This window comes from Wasmannia auropunctata, unplaced genomic scaffold (genome assembly GCF_000956235.1).
Source record: "Wasmannia auropunctata unplaced genomic scaffold, wasmannia.A_1.0 LD335999.1, whole genome shotgun sequence".
Lineage (NCBI taxonomy): Eukaryota > Metazoa > Arthropoda > Insecta > Hymenoptera > Formicidae > Wasmannia > Wasmannia auropunctata.
In genome coordinates, this window is record NW_012026891.1 from 407,132 (window position 1) to 426,121 (window position 18,990).

Below are 18,990 nucleotides of genomic sequence, written 5' to 3' on the forward strand. Positions count from 1 at the left end.
TCGCCGCGAAAGTGCGAGCGGCGACCGTGGCGTGGCGCGCAACAGCGGAGGTGACGTCACGCGCGGCGCAACATGGCGGACGCTGGGCAACGTAAACAGTACGACGACCACGGCAGCTCGTATGTGGGTGAGTATTTTGTTCCGATTTCTCGTCGTTTTTCGTCTGGCGCGAGGTGACGCCGGCGAGACGCCGCGGCGGCGTCGATCGTTTCGCACGTCGTCGTCGAAGTGGCGAGTCCGCCGCGAGACGCGCCCCACGCAAGCGCCTCGGACGTGGCCAGCTGTGCGCGAGTGACCCGCGCGCGACACGCCGTGTCCATGCCTGCTTAACGCCTGGACACCTTGCCGATGCTGTTTTTCCTCTCCCGACCCCGGAATCTCAGCTGGATCCCCTCGTGCCCTTGTAATTTCTTTTTCCAGCTCACGAGCGATGGACGCGTAAATTCGTAAATCACGAGACGGCGAAATGAGAAAGGGGACGAAAGTCAGTGAGCGAGCGAACGAGAGAGAAGCGAGAGTGAAAGAGAGAGAAAGAGAGAGAGAAGGAGAACGAGTGACGTCGCGCAAATTCCTTCGACAAAAACCAGGTACGTGCGTGGGCTACGCGTTCCGCGCCTCCGTCGTGTGTAATTGAGCCATCGAGCTAATCGTTCAGAGACGACATCGAGATTTGCAGGGACGGCGTCGAGAGCGGCGGCCGCTCTTCTCTTGTGGAGGTTATAACATGCTGGCGTAACGGGAGGACCACGTCGTCGTCGCGTGGCCGACGCGAGCGCCTATAAATATCGCGCGCGCCGCAGCGCGTAACGGATGAGATGAGGGGATCCTGTAAAAAATAAAAAAAGGATGACGACGCGCGGACCTCGGGAGGAGTGTGTGTCTCGTAGGTGCCGCCCGCTCGCGGCGCGAAAGCGTGACAGCACCGTGTGTGTGTGCGTGCGCCCCGCTGCGTATATCCGCGCGACCTTGCGTTCGATTAGTCAGCAAGGTTGAGAATTGCACGAGCTCGTCCCGCCGAATACGTCATGCGTCGTGCCGGCCGACCGCGATCGCAGTCAGAGGCTGCGCCCCGGTGAACGATGCGTTAACTCTCGGTAGGTTTCCGTCAAGTCGTCTTAAAGCAGGTTGTTGCACAGCGATGCGCATAAGGTAACGCCTGACGTAATGACGTTCCGACTATACATAACGATCATTTTAATCATGCAACGCATTTATGTCGCATAAGCGCGGCGAATAGCAATCTCGACGGTCGATCACGATGTATTAGGTTTAATGTAAAATTAGAACACGATGTAAAGAAACGGAATCGGGAAATCGACACGGTGAAAGAAGCACGCGCTGCTGTACCTCTCCGTTTCCGGTTACGTGTTGCTTTCTACATTTACGTGTATGCTTTAGTGACTTTGAAGGAAATGCTTGAATACACATTACATGTGTGTGGATATACATATCATTACAAGAGTAGTACAACATGAGATTGAATCTTATTTCTTTCAGTTTTTCTTTTTCTTCAAATTGATTAGTCATTGCCAGAATCTATTTTACAAGTTTATACTTATAACCTTAAAAAAATATTCCACAACCAATGATTCTTTTCGCGTCGAGAACTTTGAAATTACAAGAGATTCCCCTTGCGTGATCAATATTAATCTACAATCGCGCTCATTCAGTTAATTTGCGGCCACGTGATTGCAGACGAGATTGCAACTCTCTGAAAGTATCGTAAAATTAATGTAATTCAGTCATCACTCACTTACTCGCCACAGACGTTGTGTTTCAGATGTACTTTATTTTATCACTGGAGAAAAATATATTAACCGGAGTAATAGAAAACAAAAGCGAAAGCGCGGGAAAGAGCGCGACGCGGATAATCAGGTTGCAGGAGTATCCCGCTGGCGTCGGACTGATTTGATTTCCGGAATTAAAAAGTATCAAAGGACGGCAAACAATGCCGCGCGAGAGGAAACGCGAGAACGGCGGGCTCGTACGTTATAACGAAGTTGCTCTTTTTAGAATCGGCGTGTCGCTTTAATCTGACGACGAGCCACACGCGCGTATGCGTGATGGTTCTCTCTCGTTGCGAAATTAGCGAACGCGTTTTTTCACATCGATGCAGAAAAATCCGATGCGCGCTCTCTCTCTCTCTCTCTCTCGCGCGCGCGCTCTCGCTAGCTCTGTCTCTCGTACTGTCTCATCTCTCGTCGACGATGCCTCTCTCGCAGCAGGAAGTCGTAATATTATTCCGCATTAAATAAAATCCGCGCGACAATATGTTGAATGGGAAGAGCTCGTCGGCACGTTCAAAGCGGCGCAATGCTGTAATAACACGCACACATACGCGCGCGCACATACACGTGAACGCGTATAGCCGTATACCGGGATTGGAAATGAGAGTCGCATATTGGCGAATACGCCTATTCAGCCCGACGTGGCGCGTGTTTTATTGAATAGCATCGATAGCTTTACTTGCGCCGCATGTATGCACGTCCAGTGGAAACGAGGCTCGGGATCCCTCCTTCCCCCGGCTTTCCCGATAGTTTACGACGGTCCGTCGCCGGACGGGAACAACGCCTCAACAATAAATTTCTGAGCCGCCCGCGATAAATTAGGCGGAAGTCCGGCGAACACAACCCGCACGACGGCGAACTCGAGACAATTCACCGAGTTAATTGAAGTTGATTTCTGCGGTACTTCGCCGTCCACCTGCGGGACGTGTCACCTTTCTCTTCCCGATGAGACGTTTTTTTTTCTTTCTCTACAGCAAGACGTATAGTTGGACTGCGATTAGGCTCAAACGAGGGAAAAGTTTCCGCTGCGTGCTATACCTTGATTCTACTATCTTACTTTCATACACGTGATCGTGTACGATCGTAACGATTTTTCCTTTTTTCATCTTATACTGATGACTTTACGACTTGTGTTTCTTCTTTAGAGTTTCTCTCGCATCCGCTTGGAGCTGACACACTACTCTTCAACTGATAACACATATACGTTATTTACATTTCCGCGCCGCTGATTAGCAATTATTCTTTTTCAAGTGGACGTGATATTCTAATTAGGAAAAACCGATACGCCCGATTGTGTGTTACATACGTTTACGAGAAGCGGGGAAAAAAACTCAATTTTGAAAATGATGAGGATATAGGTATGTGCGCGCGTCGTGTCAATTTGCAATCTTGTTCAAGTAATAACTCGAACTGTGATATACAAAGTAAAGTTGTACAAAGGATGTCAATTGGCTGATGAGAGGTCTGACGATCGAGTCCGACGCGTGCTCCGGTTCTCGGGCGCGTCAATACGCGCGCATATACATACTTAACATGTAAACTGCATATCTCCGCCCTCGAGTCGGATTCATCGAGCGCTCTCTCTCTCTCTCTCTCTCTCTCTCTGTCGCGTTTGTGCACTTCGCTAATTAGACTTGCATTATTCAGTCGAATGAATCGGAAGCCAATCGGTCGTGCAGCGCCATTAATCGAGATCCAGCGATAGCGCGACGGCGTGGAAAAACATGAATTCTCGCGAGAGAAATGGGGACAAGTTTTCTTTTTCCTCCGGAGGATCGTCAACGTTTTAAGGATTTAACAGGCGGGTTGGAGTCGTGTTTCACGTGTAGTCTATAAAGAACTTTTATGCCCTCTCCCGCGCGATGACGTTTCGTATTCAAAGTTCCTGAACGGCGACACGCGGCGATCGAGGTTGTAAAATAAAAGGGTGAACCTCGTGTAACGCGTTCGTAGGCATAACCGACGCCGCAATCTCTCGAGAGGGCAAGCTCTCTCTAAAACGCGATCATGACAGTATATTTTTGAGACACAGTCGTATCCCCAGCCGTTTTTTCTCGTAACCCGCGCAACGATGCAATCGAGTTAGTCGGGATTCGCAGTAAAAACGAGCATAAGTGCTATTGCATGTGGCACGACGAGTATTTCTACTCTTTTTTTTTTTATCGCACGACACGAAAGAGACGTGTACGCGTTCAACTTATCACCGGTAACTTTGTAAAGCGTGGTCTTCAGAAGAGGCAAGTTCAATGATATCGATTTCTATACAAGCTACACTTTTGTACACGTGCGTAGGATGCGAGTCAATTAGCTGGAAACTGCAATAAAACCTGTCGTTGTAAAGTGTATTACAATAGACCAATGTGTCTTCCATAATTAAACTCGAGATGCGTTCGGTCGATATACTTATATATACGAATCGCGATTCTATTTCCTTATGAAATCGTTAAAAATATAATCCGCTTCTTACGAATTGCATCGAAATAGACGAACCAATGGCGAGAAATAAATATTGTCTCGGATTGCTTTGGTTATTAAATTTTCATCGATCGTTAAAGATTAATACTTGCGACGTAATACGAGGGAATAACGCTTCCGCGTATCGAAAGGTACATACCGTATACCTTTATTTCATTCGGCGTAACGCCAGCCATGAAGAAGATTTAAGAACCTGCCGGCTGCAACTCGCAAAATCGCGCTGGGGCAGAACCTTTCGGGCCGTTGCAAAGCTCATAACTAAACTGCATACGGTTGTTGCATAAACTTCGGCAGTCGCGGTTATGCTCGGCATACACGGCCGCGGGGATGGAAGTACAAATAAACTCCGCGCCGCGTAGCATCGCGAGATTAACGATAACTGAGATGTCTGAAGGAGCCACAATAATAATCCTAACTCACTCGCGTTCGTTTATATGAGGGAGGGAGGAGAGAGGAAAGACGGGCGATTTCTTATTTCCCTCTCGTTCGCGCCGATCCCGTTCGCATTCGGCTTTTCCTCTTCTCGCAATAAACCCTCATTTGTCGTAAAACATTTGCCTCCGCACGGTGTAAATGCTCTAGTGGGGGGGATATACCTTCGTAAAATAAATATCTTAGGAAAGCACATCGTATAATTCCACGTGTAACACCCACCGCGATCGTTAACTTCACGGTTTACCACCCGTGCAAATCGGGTACCGATCTGAAATCCTCATTGGTGAAATTTCTTCTGGCGTAGTAGCCACCGGCTTTGATTATGTTTGCTTTGACGACGTTACCTCGTAAATCGGCGCAGTGCGGTTTAACAATCGCACAAAGTAGAAAAGCAGCACGTAAATGTTGGCAAGTACCCTTGAAAGCAGAAAAAACTTTATCGACGTGCAGAGCTTAAGATTAAGCTTGTCCTTTCGAGAGATATAGCTTTATCCAAGCATCCACGATGCTTTATCTTTCTCTCTAAACGTGCGTATTGTAAAATAAATGATATTTCGTTTTTAGTATTTCGACAGTATCAATGTCGTACATTCGTAAAAATAAAAATGTGTGAAATGTCTGAATTATTTTAAAATATTGCGAAAATTTTTATTTTATTGAATTTTTTAACGCGCAAAAATGAATGACCTATTCAAAGTTGCCATTGTAGTGTGTTATATAACGTATGTAATATATTTTTGTAAAAAAAAAATAATATTTTAACGTGATGTTATAATATTTAAATATTAAGCACAGTTTTAATAGAAAGAATATTCAGGTCGGTATGTTGTACATCTATTTACGTTCTTCGATAATTTCTACTTATAACATTTAGGTATTACTTAAAAGTTTTCGCGACGATGCTGTGCCAATATTTACGACATATGGCGCGGTCCTCTTCCCACTTGGCGTTCACGAATGCAAGTGTACGAAATTATTCGTGTCGTCCGTTTCTAAATTAAACCTAAGCTCGTTATTTCTTATACAGTATTTGCAAGGATACTAGACACGTATCGTACATCGCGAGTCCGTGCAAAAAGTAACACGTAAAACGATCCAAAGGTCAAGAAAGTCCAAGGTGCATGCATGATATTCAAAAAGTAATATTAACCGACGTGCACGTTTAATTTGTATGTTGCATCACTAATTACAGATTTTCTAGTTTAGAAAGTAATTGATTATTATAATTATTCTTTTTACTAAAAAGTTTTCCAGTGTTGTTTTAATTCTAAGAAATTTTCTCATTAAATTTTAAATTGATTTAAAAATCTGAAAACGTTGACAAATTTGTTGGGAAAACTTGTACATGAATTTGTTAAATTTTTTTAAATATAATTTGTGACATTATTTTCTCCGTTATTGCAATCTTTGGACTTTTTCATCTTGTTAGAATTTTTTTCGTAAAATGTAATTAGAATCGATATATCGTGTGGATTGTTTTGCATACAGACTATGGAATTTTGCCAAATCTTATTCCTATTTAGATGACACGAACGGTAGATTGATTGAGACGTTGGAAATTATGTTTAGTCGTGAGAATTTTGATGTATTGGTTATCAATTATTATTTTTCATATCGCATCTCACAACAATCTCGTCTCAATATAGCAGAAATAATTGAAACTATTGAAAGCATTATAATAAAATGTTTTTCTAGAGGAAGTATTATTGTATAAATATCGTGACGTCAACAACTGCTTCTTTGTGATCGGTATCAGTGATAATTTATTGCCGCTGGCAATGTTCAATTAAGTTATTGCGCTGCACATAGTAGCCTTTAAACTTTGCATTTGCTCGTTTTGCAATCGTTAATGCAAAATTTTTATTAAATATTTCTTATATTTTTGCTCGTACAAAGAATTTATTATTTTTATTTTTATTTTTACTAAGCTGATTAAGCATTTGATTTTTTATCATGGCAATATTATTTAATAATATAGGATACATATTAAAAGTATATTTTTTTATATTACATTTTCTTCGGAATATAATAATAAAATTTACTTTCTTTTATTTTTTCGATAGATTTGTATAATCGTACAATGCGCACATAAGATAATCTAACATTTATATAATATAATATTAATTCACATTACATAATTCTTTCACAATTAAGTGATCAACGCTCGATAATATCAAACACTTTAAAAACATGATGTTCTTTTGATCGAATGTAACATCTGATCATCGCTATTTTTTTATTCTTTTTTATCACTAATCGCACTCGTTCTCTCTGGTCATTAAATTCATGCTAGTATATATTCATGTGTCGAGCAAAGCTGAACTTCACGACGTAAAGCAACATCTTAACGCAAAGACGTCGATGACATCGTCGTCATATTGTCCTGCATTTTTCATGCCAGTTTCTATTCCCTGCACTTCCAACATAAAAACGGAGCGAATATATATCGATTTCCATCGGCGTCACCAGGAAACTGCATCAGTGCACTCGTATCTTGGAAAGGCATTTTAAAATTGCAATTACAAAAGTCTAGTTTTATCTAATCAAAACTGTACATTTATTACGATAAAAGATTAATTGTAGCAAAGTGTGGGATGTTGAAAGTCTAACTCAAAGTATGCTGTACTCTACGATTGGAGATGCAGTTTTCTAAAATATAATTAAAGACGTGTTAGATTTCTTAACAATAATGGATTATGGCTCTAAGCTATAATATAAGAGATTTCTTTCTTTTCACAAAATAATATTACACGTTTAAGTGAATTAAATATGAATTGTCTGCAAAGTATCTTTCATCAATTGCGCGGATAGCTCGACGGTTCTCCAAGTGACGCGAGGCTGTAGTCTGCTTAGTTAAACTTCGGACACATGCGTTAACTCGAAGAAAATCCTGTCGGCGCCCATGTGCGCGTGTGCCCCACTACATTTCTACGATTGTGTCAGTTGATTTCTGTCGGTGTGGCATCGCCACTCGTGGGATGCTGCCAACTCGCGAGGTTCGCCGTCACGCACGGCCTCAAGAGTGCCGGCCACCAGAGCGACCGGGATATTTCTAGTCTGGCTCTCCTCGCGGACTTAGTACTCGAGTATCGTGTGTGCACAGTGCATCTCTCTACGCGGTCGCGGTCGAGTGCTTCTCCCCGATATATATATATTTAATTCGCGGTCGTTTCGATCTTGTCGGGCGTCAGGTGCGGTGTCGAATACGGTGACGAATGTACGGCAGCCGATGACATGGCCGAAAGAAAGCTCATAACGCCGAGACGGAAACGGCTCAACGACCCTTCTGGGTCAAGGCCGCCGTCGGACGTACCGAAGGAACCGGCGAGACCGCCGAGAACGAGAACGCAGCAGACTGCATATGTGACGACGACTCACAATTCCGATTTCGGAAATGGCACGCAACGTAGCGTGTTCGTGAAATCACAGCAGAAGCCGAGTTAGTTTGTCAGACGATTTTTTGGGAAACACGATTGTGTCATGTCGATTTACTCGGTGCCTGGTTCATGAAGCTGTTTGAATCAGTGTCCTCCGATTCTTTTTTTTCTCCCCTCTTGGCCTCTTCTTGAAATAATTTTTTATGTAAATAGTAAGATAATTAAATCTGCTTAGTCAAAAATTCAATAAAATAGAATAATTAAATTTTGATTGCTACTCTTCTGTGTCAGAGATTGAAATCTTGGCGAAATTTTTAGGGAACACTGATTTCAACAACTGGATTTCTTTGCGATAGATACGTGTTTGTACTTTTTCTTCCATATTTATAAATTTATTAAGAGCCTGGGTAGAAATGTATCGATGAGTCATTATCGATTTTAAATCTACTTAATCAAGATTTGTTTTTTTAATTAGGTATTTGTAAAACTGTAAGGCAGAATTTTACGCGAACGTAACAGTGATGAAAACAGTGACCTATATAAACGTATTGAAAATCTGCTTTCAGCCGAGAAGGCCCCGATGACGACCCTCGACGAGAACGTGAACCGTGTACCACGACAACAGCATAAGACAGCGGAAAATATGGGTGAGTTGCTTTTCTTAGCCGGCTAAGTGTTTTCCTCGATTGCTCTCCTCAAGTCGTTTATTTGTTCGCACGTCCCTTCGCCTTTTCTAGTTCGTAAATCGCGTCGCTGATCACAACCGTCGCCGTGTCTCTGAAAGCCTCCTAAAAATGTAACGATTCCATGTGAATTTCGAAGCGACGACCGACTTTTGCACGCGCACGAGAGTCTCTCTTTCCTCTAGCACTTTTCCTTTGTATACGAAAGAAAATCAACAAAAACGATCCGTTGGTATAGTCAGGTAGTCTCGCTGGATCAAATTTCCACACGGTGTTCGCACGGCAGTAGCTTTCTAGGCATCGTCGAGTCCCACCTACGATTCTTGCGCGAGGTTTGTTCGGAGTTTACAACTTTTCCGGATCATTCGCGACGAAAGCCGTCTTGTTCTTTCGAATTTACGTGAGTCCTCGTAATATCTCGGTCGCATGTATTTCAGGCGACTCGAAGGAAAGGATGCAATGTGAAAGTTTATTATTAAATCACGGGAAGTCTGAAATTTTCTTGAAAACCACACAAAATACTTTTCCTTACAATGCATGAACGATCGATGTGACACGAGTTTCCTGTTAAATTCAGTCGTTTCTTCGTTATCTGTTACAATTAAGATTCATTATTTAATTCCATTGAATAATGCAACGTGTTATTTTTATATTTTTATCTATTAATTTAATTATTATTCATGTATTCGCAAATTAAAACAACATTCAACGATAAACTACGCGAAAAGAAATATTTGCGTATATAATATTTATAGGAAGAATAAAATCGAACTGTAAAATAATCTATAAAATAATCTGGATATCGTGTTCACGTAACGTTATTCCTCTGTTGCTCTTAACTCGGTTCTTCCTGACACTTTAGTTAAATGGATCTGTGCATTCTCTCTTTCTTCACTATTTCCAGACAAGAGAATTCGTGACCTTGTATTTACGGCTGTAATGCGGTAATGATTCGTATAATCGTGAGGTAAGAAAAATCGTAAAAATCAGACAGTGCGCACTGCGTAAACAACGATGACGTGAAGCTCTGGTCATGGAAGTAGAGAGAGAGAGAGAGAGAGAGAGAGAGAGAGAGAGAGAGAGAGAGAGAGAGAGAGAGGAGGAACCATGTAGAATTAACATTCGCACGAGTATAATTGCTGTTCGTTCACAAGGCGTAATCGCAAGCTATTGTTGAGAAAAGTCGAAGTGTTTTATCGTATAAAACTGCATCGGTTTTGGCCTAAACATTATTTAACATCAAGAATAATCACGAGAAATGGAGGTTTGATAATCAATGATAATCAATAATTTGATTACCAGCAAGAATCAATAAATATTCACTATTTATATCCTTTTTGTCGTACTCTGACTGATTGAAAATATGTTCTGCGCACTTGATCTTATTAAGATACTCGTACATTCCGGATGCTCCTGAAATAATTTGGCAGTAACCCTGATGTAGGTGCTGCGATCGGGAATCATTAAGAAATATAATTTGCGCGATAATATTACCACACGGAGAGAATTTTTTTTAATTTACCCTGCAAATTATGTTAATTGTGGGACAATATAATATTTAGGCAAATTTTACTGTGCACTACAATAAGTATTTTACAGTAAAATTTATTGTAGTGCACAGTAAAATTTGCCTAAATACTATATTGTCTCACAATTGACATGATTTTCAAAGTAAATTTAAAAAAAATTCTCTCCGTGCACCTTTACGCAAAGAATTTAAAATTTTAAAAGAGAATTAAAATATAAAAAAAGAATATGTACAGCTTGTGATGATTTCTTACTATTATACGAAACTATTTTTAACATTTTTTAAGTATATGTATGTTTATATAACTTGCTTGAAATTTCTGCAGCACTCTTGACTGCAAAATTATGCAAGATTCGTCGATAAAAATGTAATAGTCATCTGATTATAAAACGGCAAAGACTGAAGACATCGCGCATGGATGACTGCGCCTTGTGTTGCCTTCGGTATGACGAAGCATATCACGCGCGATGTCACTGAAAATGTCGGCTACCATATGTAACACGATATTATGATCCAATATATTGCTGAATTTAGTCGGAATTGCAAATATCTCAGAAAAATATGCAGCTTTACTCGAATTATATCTCTATACTAATTACAGCCATTAATCACTCCTATTTATCACTTGCTGCTCATCGCTGCTTACGAATGAAAATTTTATCATGTTTCAAAATAGTCAGAGTACGACAAAAGGATATAAATAGTGAGTATTTAATTCTTGTTGGTAATAAAATTATTGATTATCGTTAATCATGAAATCTCCATTTCTCATGAGTATTCTTGATGTCAACAGAACAAAAAGTTTTGCCTCAAGATATGATGAAATAAATTTCTTTAGACAACGATATTTATCAGAAAGTATTTTGTAAACATTATTTTAAATTGCTTACGTATCGCAAATGACGCTTATTCTCCAATTACCACCACTATTTTTTTGCGATTTTTTACGTTGAAATAAAAAATACATGTTCATCAATAAGAAGAAAAAGAATATTTCACGATTCTCACAATAATAATTTTCCATTAAAATTGAAAGTTTATTTCAATGTAAAAAATCGCAAAAATAAAAAAATAGTGGTGATAATTGGAGAATGAACGTTATTTGTGACACGTAAATAGCAATTTGAAACACAATTTTTATAAAACATTTTCCAGTAAATATCAATTTGTTTTTATTATTTTACGACAATAAAAACATAAAAAATAAAATGAAGCCTTTCTGTACTAATTCCTCAGTATGTCCTTTTGCCATGTAATTGTTACCTATCTTGTGATGCGAATAACGGTCTAACAGTTTTGCTTATTATACTACACGGTAGTATGACGGTTTGAAAACAAGCATTTCTTGTTTCGCTTCATCTATTTTACTTTAAAGTCTGGTATTCCGTCTTTGTATCATATAACGGTATTCTTCGTATCACTTCTTTTTAATGGAGAAACTCAACTTTTCTACGCGCTTCCCAGAAAATAACATTTCAGAGAGAAATCTATCTACACTTGAATTTAGAAAAAATCATACGCTAATATTAAGATTAAAAACTTTTTATTACATGGTGACACTATTACATCGCAATGTAATTAAGACTGCAGCGAATAACTTTTATTTTAGATTTTTTAGATTATAAAGAGACAACATTAATTTGTAAATAAACGCATACATTTTTCTAATTCAATATAACTGATGAAATATTTAACAATACAGTCTTTTGGTGATTTACATTTAGTTTATTTTTGCTCTTTTAATCAGTTGATTCCGCCGCTTTTATCAGTGATTTAAATTATCAATCAAGTTTACAGCTGATTCAAGGTATAGGTCAACGTGTTAGATATATGGCGACGGTTTTATTCTTGAACTATTTATTTTCGCGCCGTGTGCAATAAATTATCGGGGGTCCGTTTACTCGACTGGTATCAAAACCCACCGTGCATGATCGTGTATAATATTTCACTGTATCCTTTCTCTTGCTGTCTTTTTTGGAAATATCGATGATGCTGTTTAAATTTTGTAACTTAAAAAAAATAAAATGTATTTTTTGAATGCTTCATTATCTCTGAAGATAATGAAGATAAAATAATGAAATATTTTTTTTTATTCTTCTACAATAACTCAATTTTTTTATCTGCATTATTATTATCTATTGTCTGCAATAGAGATATTTTAGTCCAATTTTCTCTTGCAGATCATCTAGGAAAGTTTGATCGGATAGAAAGGCTCTCGCCAATGGAAGACGTACAGATGCAAGATGGAGACGCGGATGGTGGGCGGCCTGTTCAAGTAGTACTTGCCCATCCAGATCATACCTTCGAATTAGATGAAGATGCATTGTCAGAAATTCTCTTACAAGACGACGTGAAAGATAGAAGTGTCGTTGTGGTATCTGTTGCAGGTGCCTTCAGAAAAGGCAAAAGTTTCCTTCTCGACTTTTTTCTTCGGTACATGAACAGCAAGGTGGGTGATATTTAAATTTGATATTGACATTCTGTTACTTTAATTATCGATGTCTTTAAAAAAAAGACTATGCACACAATCAAATATTAATTAAATTTTTATTTATGTTATTTCATGCTCGCTCATCGATCGACACAAAATCTATCTGTTGGATAATCGTAACTTATGCATCACGCCAATCAACAGTACACATTACACAATAATACCGAATCCTGGTTGGGCGCTGAGGACGAGCCACTGAGTGGTTTCTCATGGAGGGGCGGTTCCGAGAGGGACACCACAGGAATATTGATGTGGTCGAAGGTTTATCCCGCTACTTTGGCGAACGGTGAAGAAATCGCTGTGATTCTCATGGACACTCAAGGCGCTTTCGACAGTCAGTCAACGGTGCGGGATTGCGCGACAGTGTTCGCGTTGAGTACGATGCTGTCCTCCGTGCAAATATACAATTTGTCGCAAAACATCCAGGAGGACGATCTTCAGCATCTGCAGCTGTTCACCGAGTACGGTAGATTGGCATTGGAAAGCTCCGACAGCACACCCTTCCAGAGACTGCAATTCTTAGTCAGAGACTGGGTTTATCCGTATGAGGCCGATTACGGCGCGAACGGCGGAAAGAAATTGCTCGACAAAAGACTGGAGATTTCCGACAGACAGCATCCGGAATTGCAGAGCTTGCGAAAGCACATTAAATCCTGTTTTTCGGACATATCGTGTTTCCTCATGCCGCATCCCGGTCTCGAAATCGCGACGAATCCGATATTCGATGGTAGATTATCCGAAATACAGGCGGAATTCAAGAAACAATTGAAAGTGCTCATACCGATGATACTAGCCCCGGAAAATCTGGTGACGAAGAAGATCAACGGGCAAGTCGTTAAAGCGAAAGATCTACTGGAATATTTCAAGAGTTACATCAATCTTTACAGAGGAGACGAACTTCCCGAACCGAAAAGCATGCTCGTGGTACGTGTAATTTAGTGGTTTCTAATAATTTGCGGTTTTTATTTACAAGACGCGATCTTTTGTTTTATTCAACTGGAACAGAGGCAATCATCTCAACCGCGGTAATCGCATTTTGCATTTGCAGGCCACAGCGGAAGCTAACAACTTAACCGCTGTAGCAGAAGCTAAGGATCTATACCTTCAGATGATGGAGACCGTGTGCGGTGGAACGAAACCATTTTTAGCGACCGCTCACTTAGAATCGGAACATCAACATTGTATGGATATGGCTCTTCGTCAATTCCAGAATAAACGAAAGATGGGCGGAGAAGAGTTCAGTCAAATATATATGGAAAAATTGATTAAGGTAAATATGCACATTTAATTAACTACCGTTTTTCTAATTATTTTTAACTTAATATTTTTCTTAAATGTTTTTATAATAAATTATTTTCCGTTTATAATATAGGACATGGATGACGCTTTCACGCAATTTAAGGCGCACAATGAGAGCAAAAATATTTTTAAAGCGGCGCGAACGCCAGCAGTGTTTTTCGCAATTGCCGTTACTATGTACATTCTGTCCGGAATATTTGGTCTTGTTGGTCTGTACACGCTAGCAAATGTGTGTAATCTTATTATGGGTGTTGGCCTACTCACGCTCGTCTTATGGGCATATATAAGGTACGTATATAAAATACCTCTGCATCTGTTACAATTTTCTAGTATCTTACAATTAGAATTTTTAAGTACTATCTTTTGTTCGAATTTTTTATTTAGGTATAGTGGAGAATTCAGAGAAATTGGAACACAAATAGATGACATGGCCAGTAAGATATGGGAAAATGTGAGTATAAGAATCTTCTTAAAATTATCGAATATTCCTTATTTTCTCTATGTATCTGCTTTCAATTCTTATCGTACGAATATAACACATTTCTGATAAAGATTGTATATGTTCACAGTGTTCTAATGAAAAACGATATTTGAGAAAGGTAGAGATTTTTTACTTATTAGTTTTATAAACGTTTTATAAAATTTATTCATTTTTTAACGTACTTGGTCTTGATTTAATCTAAAATAAATGTCATGAAGTTGTTAAAAATTAATAGCATAAAATATTCATCAAATATTTAAATTTGCACTAAAATCACATACATGAAAATTTATTTGTCTTTTTATGTCACGTACAAGCAGCACTTGTCAATCGCAATATGTGTACACTATATTACTACTACATAATTCGTATGATGTCCACATAACAATTAATATGTAATGTTTTTTTATTGCAACAGGTCTGGCTATGCGCTCATCTTTGTTATAAATTAACGTATACATTAAGATACCTAATCCTGTCCATTATCGTAATTGTATTTGCAATACCTATATGTCACTTTACTTATCGCGATCTTCGTAGACATGGCTACATCTGATCACACGCTTTTCTTCTTTTCTAATTTTAGTCTGTAATTATCTTTAATTCCGAATTGCTTCTCTCTTCAACTCTTTGTGTTTCTTACACGTGTCTGTGTTTCGCACATTTCTTTCTTACCAACCAGAGCCGTTTTATAGAAACATCATTAATATTATACTTTTTTGTTGTCTTTTTTTTTAATTCCTGTCATAAGCTGAGTGCTAAGGAGGAGCAAATATCGAAAAGGTATGACTTTCGGCTACGTATAATCAATGTTTGATAACTCTATTAACAACACTGATTAACACCTTTTTTCCAAACATTACATCCATAATTGCTTCATAAAAAAAAAGTCTATTTCTTCCGTATAACTGGTAATACTTCTTCCATTAGCACATTAATTTTCACAAAGTCAATACTGCTCGTAGCTGAAAAATAATAAAAAAATCTCGAAATTTAAAAATAACATAATTACGCGGTATCGCGTAATATAATTGTCGTAAAACAGTACCAGCACTGATGGAAATAATTATTTTTACTTTTTTGTTTAGTTCATGAAGCCACTCTACCAACAATTCGTGGAGAAGTCCGTGTCTGTAGCAGTGGCGCAGGCTGCTGAAATTGCGGTAACAAATTCAACAATGAACGCCACTGCCAATGGCAAGCCTAAATTATTGTAACATTCATTCCCGTAATATCCCAATTGTTCGAACGAATCGAAATATTGCATCCTTATATATTAAGTGGCATAATCAAATTTTACAATATCGTTATCTTTTGACATACCGCCATGGATAGTTTTCTCTCTGTTTAAAACTGGATTAAACATTATGGCTTGGAAGTACTAATTCGAAAATGACTGTGAATGTATATACGATGTATTCTAATTATAAAAACAGCGTTAGATCGATGGAAATCGTGATTACTAGTGTTGCCTAGTATATCCTTGACATGGATGTTGTAAAAATAAAATCTCGTAATGATGAAAAATATTGTAGCTTGACCCGAAAGTTTTATCGCAGGGATGTTAATATATTTAAAGTTATTACAAATTATATAAAAAGTAGAAAAATGCATTTGAGAAAATATAAGCCCTTGTGTAACAGCTCTTTTTTTGTTCGTTTCCATTAAGTATATAAAGTTTTTTTTTCTGTTCTATCCGTTACATTTAAAAATGCATTTTGCAGTTGATTTTCGTTTTAAGAAGGATTTTGTTTTGCATAGATTACGTCTAAGGTTATGTCCTTGTTGTTTACGTGTTTATTTATATGCTTGGACTAACGAAGTTCAGATTTCATTCGTGCCAGAAAACGCGCAACCTGAGTTGTACTGGACTACTGTTTAATAAAAGAATGTATATATTGCACGATGTTATTCACATTCTACATAGTTCGAAAAAAAAGTGATAAAAATACTTAGAATTTAACTAACGATATAGATATTCACACGCCATATTGCTGTAGTGTATGACTTTATTAAATGCAATATCTCGAAGTTGCCCGATTACATTGATCTACTTAAGTGTAATATAAGTCTTATTGCCAACACGCTGTTAATAGTAATAAAGTTTGTGTCGTATGCTGGACTCCATTTCCTATATTGCTCATTGAATAAAACTGACTAATATTACCATTTTTAATGCATTACATTTGTAATGCTACGTTTGCCGAAAAACATACTAATATTATTGTACTAATATTAACCTAAAAATGATATATATATATTTTTTTAAACTATATGTTTTTTTGTTTCCAAGAATTTTGTTCAATGAGTAATTTTGGTAATAAAATTTGACGTATGCGTGTATTAAAACTCTACCAAGTCTTGCCAAACGATTGCTAATATATATTATACTTTGGTCTGTAACGTAGTTGATAGAGCAATGAATTTATTTATATTTTTACTTGCATAGAATTCTAATTTTTAAATGTGAAATTTATTAACGAATTATAAAACTGGACTTGCAAAATTTTAAAAGATGATGATTCATTAAATATAATATATACGCTATTGTTTTGAAAAAAAAAATATATACATAATTTTTGTGTCATATAAAAAGATACATATTTCCTAACATAGCAAAAATAAGAAATGTACTTGGTGGTGGTTTTAATAACACTATAATTTATTTATGTAGTTGATATTTTGAAATATTTACTTCATGAAGACGTATATTCATAAAGAAGCTCACATTTATACACCAAAATATAATTGCTGTTTCATAACAATGTTAGGTACAAAATTTAAAATGCATTATTTTTTGTAATTGTATCTTTGTATTTTTCCGTTTTACGGATATATAAATATTACTGGCAGCTTTAAAAATATTCGTGATTGATATATTTCTTTTATTAGTTGAGATACAAGAATAAAGAGTTTTGTATTATTAATATATCGCTGTATTCGTCGTCTTATTGTATTTTATACAGAATGGGTGTATGTAGGATAATAGAATTTAGCAGAAATGTACGGTTATGGAGGTGCCATTAAAATTTAATTTTGGGTTACCAAGAACTTGTGTCCCGTGCTAAATTTTATTTACTAATTTTATAGAATTCCTCAAATTTCCTTCAATTCTATGAAATTGAAAATTTCATAGATTATATACAGGTAAATAAGTTTAGCACACGAGTACACGATTACATATTAACTCAAGTTTGTGATCAAATTCAACAATCGGCATTTAATGATAGATTTATTTATTTATCAACTTATACATTGCCAAGAAAGGACTTGGTAAGGGAATTTTATAAAGAATACTTATTCACTCCTTATACTATCATCATACCTTATGCCGTATAACGCATCTAACACTACTGACTAGCTTATTCACAACCATCCTATCTCAACTTTTTACTATTTGTATTGCCTTTATTTCCATATGTCTATCTTATATTCCTACACCTTTTCTTAATAATACTATTTAATCCTTGATCTATCTATTTATCACAGTTTTCGTTATTATATACCTTGTATAACAATTCGATTTTCCATATTGCAAAAGTCTTCTTACACCTCCTCTCTATCTCTACATGTCTTTTCCTTTCTCTTCTTTAGTTTCTTATTTCTTTCCTTCCAAACCTTTAATACATTCACCTTTTTTTCATCCAAAATCTCGTTCCATATCCTATTGCTTATCACCTCTTTATCATCGTTTAGCTCTGCAAATCAATTCTTTGTCCTATAACAATTATCTAAATAATGCTCAAAACTATCTGCTTCTATTTCACAAAAGATGCAGAGTTTATATTTTTATTCTAACCAATACTTGTTTGCCTCTTCTAGATTACTACAACTTAACAAGTGCCCTTATATCTTCTCCTCTCAACCGGCACTTAATGTTTGAGTTATTATTCTCGCAATATCGTATTTCAAACTTGAGATAATATGTATAAATCATCGAATACTATTAAACTACAATTTTTTTCGTATTAGAGCAGTTATATATTGTTATGCAATTTTGTAAAATAATTAGGAAATTGATATAAATATACGACGGTTGAACGAACAGATTGTCCAAGTCATTTGCAGATACGGATATTTGTATGAAAGGAAAACTTGTAATATCTCATATGTTTTACACAGTTGTGATGTAATTAAAAATGAACAAACATGACACTATTGAATAATTTGTAGTCGTGGCTATTGACAAAGTTACCTCGATTAAAAAATTTTGTAACATAAAAACTTGTGTAGGATGCATTATGTATATTACTGCACATATAATTCTATCTTTCAGCTATACATTTTATACTAATAAATATTGTAATAAAAAAGATTAAATAAATAAATATATATATCTATACACCTGTAAAACTACGCGCAGTACAACTTTTTTTAATTTAATTCTACAATTTATTTAAGACACATACACATTATTATATAATTACACGTAAC

At 37.3% G+C, this 18,990-nt stretch overlaps 1 protein-coding gene across 8 annotated transcripts; it reads left to right on the plus strand.

The window, feature by feature from the left end:
- The first annotated feature begins 23 nt into the window (after positions 1-23).
- LOC105453448 (atlastin) lies at positions 24-18,876 on the plus strand. Of its 8 annotated transcripts, XR_974870.1 has the most exons (11): positions 56-127; positions 421-587; positions 8,641-8,721; positions 12,466-12,734; positions 12,921-13,700; positions 13,825-14,046; positions 14,149-14,363; positions 14,460-14,526; positions 14,645-14,674; positions 14,975-15,339; positions 15,645-15,712. XR_974870.1 is itself a non-coding variant. In XM_011695413.1 (10 exons), exons 1-10 carry the CDS (start codon positions 7,932-7,934, stop codon positions 15,649-15,651), a joined length of 1,908 nt encoding a protein of 635 aa, XP_011693715.1. In that variant the 5' UTR covers positions 7,648-7,931; the 3' UTR covers positions 15,652-15,737. The 8 variants fall into 8 exon arrangements, 3 of the variants coding, with proteins under 3 accessions (XP_011693715.1, XP_011693713.1, XP_011693714.1); XR_974871.1 differs by lacking the exon at positions 421-587 and having other exon boundaries at positions 24-127; XR_974872.1 differs by lacking the exons at positions 56-127; positions 421-587 and adding an exon at positions 866-1,094.
- The last annotated feature ends 114 nt before the right edge of the window (positions 18,877-18,990 follow it).

What these genes read in the sequence shown, in the direction of transcription:
- LOC105453448 (XM_011695411.1), top strand. Translation starts at nt 7,932, where the DNA reads ATGGCCGAAAGAAAGCTCATAACGCCGAGACGGAAACGGCTCAACGAC. An exon ending in TAAGACAGCGGAAAATATGG is followed by an intron (nt 8,722 to 12,465) that starts GTGAGTTGCTTT and finishes TTTCTCTTGCAG; the next exon opens with ATCATCTAGGAAAGTTTGAT. An exon ending in AACCGAAAAGCATGCTCGTG is followed by an intron (nt 13,701 to 13,824) that starts GTACGTGTAATT and finishes TTGCATTTGCAG; the next exon opens with GCCACAGCGGAAGCTAACAA.